General features: G+C 46.5%; 1 protein-coding gene across 1 annotated transcript; it reads right to left on the reverse strand.

The window, feature by feature from the left end:
* Positions 1–1,195: 1,195 nt before the first annotated feature.
* On the reverse strand, positions 1,196–5,289 carry LOC131659511 (uncharacterized). The gene is made up of 2 exons (XM_058928694.1): positions 4,343–5,289; positions 1,196–1,400 (listed from the first exon to the last, which is right to left on the reverse strand). The coding sequence occupies exons 1-2, from the start codon at positions 5,287–5,289 to the stop codon at positions 1,196–1,198; spliced, it is 1,152 nt and encodes a 383-aa protein (XP_058784677.1).
* Positions 5,290–10,087: the final 4,798 nt, after the last annotated feature.

Below are 10,087 nucleotides of genomic sequence, written 5' to 3' on the forward strand. Positions count from 1 at the left end.
AGCGAGTATGTTCCGCTTATAAAAGCGGAGCACGTTTTGGGACGTGATTTTGGCGAGCGCTTTGGCTTCTATCCATTTCGTGAAGTAATCCACAGCGACCACTAGGTATTTATTTTGGTAAGACCCGACCGGGAAAGGTCCGAGGAGGTCCATTCCCCATGTGGAGAAAGGCCAAGGCGAGGAGAGAGATTTGAGCTCGTTCGGGGGCGCCAGGTGCATGTCGGCGTGTCGCTGACATTTATCGCATTTCTGGACGTATTCTTTGGCATCTTGCTGCACGGTCGGCCAATAGTAGCCGGCTCTGAGGGCTTTCCTCGCCAGTGATCGTCCGCCGAGGTGTTGGCCATTGATTCCTTCGTGAAGCTCTTGGAGTACCTCAAGTGCTTGTGAAGCGTCGACGCATTTGAGGAGAGGGATGGAGAAGCCTCGTCGGTACAGGTTGTGTTCGAGGATAGTATACGAACAGGCTCGTCTTTTAATCGCTGAGGCTTCCTTTGCCTCAGCGGGGAGTTCGTCTTTCGTGAGGAAGTTATATATTGGGGTCATCCAGCAGTGGTTGTCCCCGATAGCGAATATTTGTGGAGCCCGCGCGTTTTCGCCTATGCTTGGCCTGGGTAGGATTTCTTGGATGACCGACTTGTTTCCTCCTTTCTTTCTCGTGCTCGCAAGTTTGGATAACACATCGGCGCGCGAGTTGTGTTCTCGGGGGATATGCTCGACTTCTGCTTTGATGAATTTTTTCATCTTATCCTTGACTAGCATGAGGTACTCGGCGAGTACGTCGTTTTTGGCTTGGTAATCGCCGCTGATATGGGATGCGACGAGTTGGGAGTCTGTGTAGATCTTGACCTCGCGTGCGCCCACATCCTCGGCAAGTCTCAGACCTGCAAGGAGGGCTTCGTATTCGGCCTGGTTGTTCGACGTGTTGAAAGATAGGACTAAAGATACTTCGATGATGAGTCCTTCGTCGTTTTCTAGGATAATTCCTGCCCCGCTTCCTGAATTGCTTGAGGCGCCATCTACGTAAATGGTCCATTTGTTCTTGGTCGGATCCGGGGAGTCGGCCATCGAGGTCATCTCTGCCACGAAGTCTGCCAAAGTCTGAGCTTTTAATGCCTTCCTGTTTTCGTACTGTATGTCGAACTCCGATAGCTCGAGGGACCACCTCAGCATCCTGCCGGCCATATCTGGTCGGCTAAGGAGCTGCTTGATGGGTTGATCTGTTCGGACGAAGATGGTGTGGGCGAGGAAATAGTACCGCAGCCTTCTGGCCGCTATTACTAGGGCCATGGCGACTTTCTCGATCTGTTGGTAGCGCACCTCGGGGCCTTGCAGGGCTTTGCTGGTGAAATATACGGGCTTTTGCCCGCTTTCGTTTTCTCGGATCAGAGCCGCGCTGACTGCCTCGTTTGAAACGGCTAAGTACAGGTATAGAGGCTCGTTGTTATCGGGTCGAGAAAGGACGGGCGGTTTGGAGAGCACTTGTTTGAGGTGTGAAAGTGCTCGCTCGCATTCCTCGGACCATTCAAAGGTCGCTTCTTTTCGTAGTAGTTTAAAGAAAGGGAGTGCGTGTTGGGCGGATTTCGCGACGAAACGCGATAGTGCGGTGAGCATCCCGTTCAAGACTTGGATGGATTTTTTACTGTTAGGAGTGGGTAGTTCGGAGAATGCTCGGCATTTGTCCGGGTTGGCTTCTATTCCTCGTTCGGTCAAGTAGAAACCGAGGAATTTGCCTGCGCGGACGCCGAAAGTACACTTCTCCGGGTTGAAGCGCATCTTGCAGGATCTGGCCCGCTCGAACACCCGCTCGAGATGTGAGGTGTGGTCGGCGTCCTCTCGAGATTTGACGATCATGTCGTCCATATATACCTCGAGGGTGTCGCCGATCTCTCCTCGGAAAACTTTGTTCATCATCCGTTGATACGTGGACCCAGCGTTTTTGAGGCCGAAGGGCATTAAGTTGTAGTAATAGTTGCCCGACTCCGTCATAAACGCTGTGCACTGCTTGTCGCTCCTCGCCATGGGGATTTGGTTGTAACCTGAATAAGCATCCATAAAAGACAATAGTTTATAGCCGGCCGAGTAGTCGACCAGTCTATCAATGTTAGGTAAAGGATAGGCGTCCTTTGGACATGCCCGGTTAAGATCGGTATAATCAACACACATTCTCCATTTTCCATTAGATTTTTTAACAAGTACAACGTTTGAGAGCCAAGTAGAATATTTGGCCTCGGAAATAAAATTTGCCTCTAGGAGGTCTTTTACAGCTTTCTCGGCAGCCTCCGCTTTCTCGGGAGACTGCCGACGCCTACGTTGAACTACGGCCTTCGCGGCTGGATTGATGGAGAGGTGGTGGCATGCGACCTCGGGGTCGAGTCCGGGCATTTCTGCGGCGCTCCAGGCGAACAAGTCTGCATTGGCTCGAAGGCAGGCCATGAGCTGCTTCCTTGGTAGATCTGGGATGCCCTTGCCGATCTTTACTGCTTTATCGGGGTTGTCGCCCAGGGGGACCAGCTCGAAATCTCCGTCGGGGATAGGTCGGACGGGATGAGTTGCCTTTGATTGCGTTTCTTCCCCGATCTTCAGTTCTTCCTCTGTAAACCGTGCATCAAGGTCGACTGAGCTGACGTTGGTTGTCTGATGCTGGTCTTCTCGAGGATGTTTGTCCTCGGCTCTTGGCTTTTTGTTGGAGTTGGTCGGAGGGGCGATCAGTTCTAGTCCTTTGACGGAGGCGTCAAAGATTCTCCTGGCAGCTTCGATATCGGCGTTGATGGTGGCCACTCGTCCTGTCCTCGTGTAAAACTTCATCTTTAGGTGAATAGTGGAGGGCACGGCGGTTAGCTCGGCTAGAGTGGGGCGCCCGATAATGCAATTGTACAGGGTTTTGCAGTCGATCACCAAGAATCTGGTTTTGACTTGCCTGGAGGCTTCCCCTTCTCCGAAGGTGACAATCAGCTCGACGTAACCCCATGGTTTGGTGGTAGCTCCGTTGAAACCTTGGAGGTCCGAACCCACATAGGGAGTGAGACGTGAGTCGTCCAGCTGGAGTGTCTGGAAGAGGTGGGAGTACATGATGTCGACCGAGCTGCCTTCGTCGACCAAGACCCGTCGGACGTCGAAGTTCGCCATTCTAGATCGGACGAGCAGGGGGATTGTGGCGTTTGGAGCTCCGCCGGGCAGTTCCTCCGGGTAGAAAGTGATTGGTTCTGACTTTCCCCGGAACTTCTGCAGTGTGGGGCCGAGGTCCGCGTTGGCGCTGAGTAACTCATCGAACTTTCTCTTGACTGAACTGATGGTGAGGGAGCCTGGATCCCCGCCGTTGGAGACGACCATGGTGAATGGGAAATTTTCCCATTTGCTGAGTGCGGTGAGGATCCCGGCTGATGGCACGAAATCCTCTGGGCGAGTGACGGACAGTGCTACTTGTAGGGGCCTGTTATCCGGCGAATTCCCTTCGTCAGAGTTCCTGTGGTCGTCCCTTCGGGAAGGTTCCCCTTTCTGTGTGTATTTTGAAAGGCGGCCCTCCTTGATCAGTGTTTCAATTGCATCTTTGAGATGGATGCATTCTTCGGTCAGATGGCCGTGACTTCTATGGTATTTGCAATACTTTGATTTGTCGGTTCCCGGCCTTGCGGGGTTCGACTTTGGGGGCCTGATGTTTGATTTCTTGAAGTCGGTGTTCTGGCATTCGGCCAGGATCCTCTCCCGCGAGGTGTTCAAAGGGGTGTAGTCATTGAAGCGACCAGATGGTCCTCGGCGCTCTTTGATGTCGAGAGATCTATCGTCTTTCCTTTTTTCATGCCCTCTCTTCGAACCTGGGTGCTTGTAGTTTGAACTGCGAGCGGCGTCACTGCCTCGCGAGGCTTTGATGGCAGCAGCCTCTCCTTCCTCGAACGCGATGAACGCTTGAGCTTTGCGAAGGAGGGCGTTCATGGAGTGGACCTTTTCAATCTTAATGGCCTTCTTAAAGTCACTGCCGGGGAGAAGTCCCCGTTCTAAGAGGTATCTCTTCATGTAGTCTTCTGTTTGTACTTGGACGGCCTCCTTATTGAACCTGTCAAGGTAATCCCGAAGAGGTTCGTTGGGCCCTTGTATCACGGCCTCGAGATTGGCCTCTGATTTTGGTTGTCGTCGGGAGGCTGTGAAATGGCTCAGGAAGAGTTCCTTGAGGTCGGTCCAGGAATGGATGGAGTTGGGGCGGAGGTTTCTGTACCAAGTCATTGCTCCCTTCCTGAGGGTGGTCGGGAAGATGCGGCACTTGATAGAGCCCTTGACGACGTGGTAGTCCATGACCGCTTCGATGCTCCGAATATGGTCGTTGGGGTCAGTGGTTCCATCATACTGGTCCAACGCCGGGGGTTTTTCCATCCCTCGAGGAAGGCGGGCTCTTCGGATGTTCTCGGACAAAGGGCTGCGGAAGTCCTCTTCGTCGCTCGGTCTTGGTGAAGTTGAATGTCTGCCTCGTCGGGGTCTTTCCTGGTCATTGTTGGGACCGGCGCGATTATCCCGAGGAGAGGGACGCTCGCGGGGTTTCAGCACAGCCTTGGAGGGGCCCTGATGACCCTGCTCGGGGGAGAGGCTTCTTGCCTCAGTGGCCTCTGGTCTCTGGTTCTTCCTGCTCTTTCTCGGTGGAGAGCGGGAATATGATCTCCGACGGCGGTGTCTTCTAGGTGGCGAGCGTGAAGAAGATGGGGAACGCCGGCGGTGCCTCCTCGGAGGTGAGCGCGAGGAGGAATAGGAGCGCGACCGGTAATGTCTCCGCGGAGGGGAGCGGTACCGTCGCTTCCTTTCCAGCTCGTGGATACGGTCGTCCTGAAGTCGGAGGAGGCTGTTCGTCTTTTGCAGTTCTTTGAGCAGGAGGACAGTGACGGGGTCAACATCCTCGGGGATGTTGAGCGGTTCCTCCTCTTCTACATGACGGGTCCTCTGCCTGTCGGAGGTGTGGGTGAATGAGGAAGCAGCGTGCCCATCTCTGGCGTCGGTCTCATTCTCATTCTGGGGGCGCTCAGGCCCATTGTGGGTTCGGGCCTGCTGGTCTTCCCCGTTCTGAACGTGTCCCTCGGGAGGGTTTTGTTCGACATTCTGGACCTGTTGGAGGCCCTGCAGCTGCTGGACGTTCTGGACCCGCTGCCTCCTAGGTTGCGAAGTCTCATGTCTCGACCTTCCCTGTCCGGCAAGGGCATGTTGAGGTTCTTCTTGCCGGCGGCGATTCGTCACCTCGCGGGTAGAATCTTCGATCAGATGTTCCAGAAGGAAGGGGTCGGAGCTTGGGATGTTGTTGTTAGCCATGACGATCGTGAAAGGTTATGCTTTGATCTTTGTTAAAGAAGGGGGAGCAAGGTTCCCACAGACGGCGCCACTGATCGTACCTGATAAGAAGAATCGTCAAGGCAGCAGAATCTGGCTTGGAGAGCAAGATGGGGGGGGGGGGGGGTACCTGCAAGGTTCTCCGATGCTTAAGTTAGTAGCTATCAGAGAATGAGGGTTGAGAGTGAAGAATAGAATACCTGACCCTCTAGTGAAAGAGGGTATTTATAGCCCCCAGCGCTGGGCCAAGGTTCCCTAATTGGGCCAAATCCAACTGGAGGCCCACGTGCTAGGGAACTGCCAGAACGTCCCATGCTAGGGCTGAGTCAGCAGGAGACTCACGTTCCGGATGATCATAGCGTAGGGTTCGGAGGTGGTTGACCGAATCCCCCGCTGCGTGACGCGTGGTCTTCGCGCGTGGATAACTCCTTGACGGTTATCCAGTATATGGGCCCAATGAATTGGGCCTGCTCGGCTAGTGAGAGGAGCTGGGCCTGCTCGGCCCAGGCCAGAACACCAGTCATCCAGACACGTTCCATAGGAGGTAGTGAAGCTATCCAGATGGTCGCAGCTCATCTGTAACTGCAGATTCATCATCCTCCTTGTTCACTTGAAGCTCAAATCGAAGGAGTCGAGTAGAGAAATTCAGAAGGATTCAGGCCACAATAAACATCCAGTTAGCATCACTGAGTCCCAAGGAAGCTTTTAGGATCATTCACACAAGCCCAGAAGTTCTCCATCACTCGTACGACCTTCCGTTTCAGAGGTAAGTTTTTGAACTCCATCTCTTTAATTTAAGTACTCTTTGTGATAAAGCTCGATTCTATCTTGTTCAGCATCATCAGAGGATTGAAAACCCTCGATCATCATTCATTTATTCATCTTGCTTGTCATTTAATTTCAAATTTAGTGTTCATGTGTTCTTAGAGTTCTCTGAGAAATTAGATAGTTATAGCTAATATAAATAAATGTTAGTTACATATTTGAATTCATGAGGGAATTTGGCACAAGATTGATGTTTACATCATGCCATTTGGTTGAGAAACCAGAGAGTTAGAAATTTGAAAATCTTTGAGCTCGAGGAAGAAGATGAACATGGCGCGCGCAAAATTTGAATCTTCTGGCTTGTTTTAAAATATATTATGTTGGATGCGTGTGAATAACAAACTGCGCGCGTAGCCCAGATGGTGGGAGTTTTGGCCAATGACTTGGAGGGCGCGAGTTCAAGCCCTCTAGGTGACAAAACCATTTTTTTTATCACCTTTTCCACTTAATTTCTTCACAACTTTAACCAATTAGTTAACCTATCAAATTAACTCCTTTTTAATTCATTTTTATGCACTTATTGATTAATATATATATTTTATAAATAATAAAAAAAAATCATAAAAATATTATTTATTTTATATATTTTTATTAGGTTAAAAATGGTGTTGTTTTAAGTATTTTAAAATATATTTCAATATATGTTTTCATTAAAATTTCAAAACCTAATATTTCATAAGTGTTTTAGTGTTAAAAACCCTAATCATTTAGGTCTTAATTAGGTATAGATTTTGTCTGTACTTCAATTAAGTTGACTTTTGTCAAAATTCAAATTATGTTCAAACTTCAAAGTAAACAGACGATCGAGGTTTTCAAACAACAGAACCTCGTATCTTTTCAACTGTTTTCATAAACAGTAAATCATTTTTAAGTGGGCCTCTAATAGAGTGTAAGTCCAACACCTTCTTTCTTTTCATAGTTTGTTTTCAAAAATTGTATTTTCAAAATCTCCTTTCTGTTTTCAAAACATTCTTCTGGTATTTGAAGGGCATTATTCCCGGTGAAACTCTTCAGATACCTATGTGACCTATGTCCATCTTCACTTCTTCTGTTTTCAAAAACCATTAACTGTTTATCATATATATTCAACTGTTATCCATCAATTGCTGGTAAGGCTTTGTACATACTTCTTCAAAGGCCTCCACTCCATCCAGGTTAGGCTTTACAAGCTTTCAATTTACAGTCTTTATTTAAATTACTGTCAAATATAGAACTGTTTATATATTGTTTAGAACTACGTTTGAGTGTAAACCCTAGGACAGTTAAACTATATATATATATATTATAGGAATATGGCCTAGGATTGAGAATGTCTTCCCGGTGAAGGCTCTTTCCTAATTAGAGATCTGTAGTTCAAAACCCCCAAGATGAATTATTCCCGGTGAAACATCTTGGCAAAAACCTTAGAATCCAAAAAAATAGGACACATCCACCCAAAGAGGAATTATTCCTGGTGAAACCTCTTACCCATTTGCTTAAAGCCAAAATAAGTTCAAAACCACATAGCTTTCTCTTGTGCTATAACAAGGACCCTCGATGACCCTCGATTAGCCTCCTCTTGGGCTTTGTACAAGGACCCACAGGCTTCTTAAAAGCATTTCCAGCTTCCTCTTGAGCTTGTATACAAGGACCCATCAGGTTTCTTATAAACATAGGAACAGGTCTTTAGTCACCCTTTAACATACCCTGGTGAGTTTCTTCCAATTTAAACCAGACTTTAAACAAGCTAAGATTGTCTCAATCTCATATTGAGTACACTTTTTGGAATGAGAGACATGGACAGTCTCCGTCACCCTTATCTTCATCAATCTTCCTTAGCAGAGTCTAGGATCCATATTTGCTTATCACCAGCAAGAGTCAGCCTTAATCTTGGGCTTTAAACAAGAAGTCTCATTAGATAATCTTTCTGCCATCATTCAAAAACCCCTGGAAAGGGTTAGCCTCCATTCATTCTTTCATTTTAACAAAAACCCCTGGAAAGGGTCTGCCTCCAAAATCACTCCTTCAATTCCAAAGATTCATTCTCTTAAGAGATAATTCCCCAAAAGAGTCAAAACCCCTGGAAATGGTAAGCCTCCAAAAAAACATGATAAAAATTCAGTCTTTTAATAGACTACTTCTCCAGCTGAGTCAAAATCCCTGGAAAGGGTTAGCTTCCAAAGAACATAAAAAATAATAAATTAGTTTATCCTCTAGCAGAATAAAACTCCCCCAGTGAGTCCTTCTTGTTTGTAGCCACAACCTTGGGCTTTGTACAAGGCAGATAAACCATATTCCCCTGTATCAAAGATTCCTAATCTCTAGGATATTTTCCCCATAGAGTCTTCCATACTCAGTTTCTTTGAAAGTCCGCCATAACCTTGGGCTTTGTACAAGGCAGAAAATAATATTCCCCCTAGTTAGAGTAGCCACAACCTTGGGCTTCATACAAGGCACAAATTAATAACCATCCTTAGTAAGAGTCAGCCACAACCTTGGGCTTTGTACAAGGCACACAAAATAGAGTCATCTATAGTCTTAAAAAACTCAGTTATCATCAGCAGTTAGCCACAACCTTGGGCTTCATACAAGGCACACAAATAGAGTTTCCCTAAGTAGAGTCAGCCTCAATTCTGGGCTTTGTACAGAACACAAAAACTCCTTAGTTTAAATTCTCCCCAGTAAAGTTATCTCCCAGAGTCAATAAATAATACATCAATCAAAAGCCTCAAGCTTGGGCCTCATTCAAGCCAGCTAAAAAGTCAAATCTTTTATACAGTAGATAGACATAGCTTATCTCTATAGAGAGATCTTTCTTCTATCTCACCACATTCAAACAAACAAACAAACATTACACATTTCAATTTCAATCAAAGTCTCCCATTTAAGACTCTGAAAGGCATGCTCTGAGGCAAACAAACCCATACTTGTACCCTTTCCCTATTTTGGACGAGCATCTTTCTTTCATTTAAGAGATACTAGCATACTTGCAAACACACAAGTAAGGTCACTTTCTTAATGAAATGAATTCAATCATTCTGTCACTCTTTTAAAATGTTTGTGGTGGAATAGTAGAAATACCTCTCTATAAAGATGACTTCATGTCTCTTTACTGTAAACAGAGATTTAATTCAAAGCTTCAACCTTGAGCTCCAAGCAAGGCACCCAAAAGTAATTAATAATTAATTAGTTCCCCGAACTACATTAAGCTCTGACTTCCATTAGGGATATGTAGGCATGAGGTTCACAAGGAATCTCAGCGAGCTAATAAAATACCAAAAATAGTCAGTCAGTCTGTCTGTCTTTCTTTTATTCAATTCAATTCCTTCATCCCACCACGGGCGCATTCTCCTTCCAAATTTCACGTGAAGGATCTAGCGTGCCGTCCTCCCAAGTGAAACGGGGAGGTAAAAAAAACGACACCACAGTAGTGAAATACCAAAGTGAAACTCATGACCTGCGATTTGAATAAATGAAAGAAGAGAACTAAATGCACAGGAGATGAAATGCTACACAGGAATGAAAGATAAATGCTACACAGGAATGAAGGATAAATGCTACACAGGAAGAATAGAAGTAACTGTCGTCGTATCGTGGTTGTCGTCTCAAATTCCACTCTACCATTCTCCAATGGTGAAACACTTCTCCTCCCAAATTTGGAAAACCTAATTTGCAGGGACGAAATGCCAAAATGACCTAATTTGGTTTTAAATTAAGTCTCAATCCACGTCCGCATAATATTAAACAAAATAAACAATAAATGACATTCCACATCAGCGTCGTTTGCCAACTCACCCTTTTTTTAACAGAAGACTAACGTCAGGGACTAAAAACAACACAAACCTGACATATAAGGACTCAGACCTAAAAAAAAAGATTTAGGGACTAATCACAAAAACTCGCTAACTTATAGAGACAAAAACACTATTTATGCCTTAAACTATCTTACTCCAAAATAGCACATTTATTTTTCTCA

This window comes from Vicia villosa, linkage group LG3 (genome assembly GCF_029867415.1).
Source record: "Vicia villosa cultivar HV-30 ecotype Madison, WI linkage group LG3, Vvil1.0, whole genome shotgun sequence".
Taxonomy (NCBI): domain Eukaryota; kingdom Viridiplantae; phylum Streptophyta; class Magnoliopsida; order Fabales; family Fabaceae; genus Vicia; species Vicia villosa.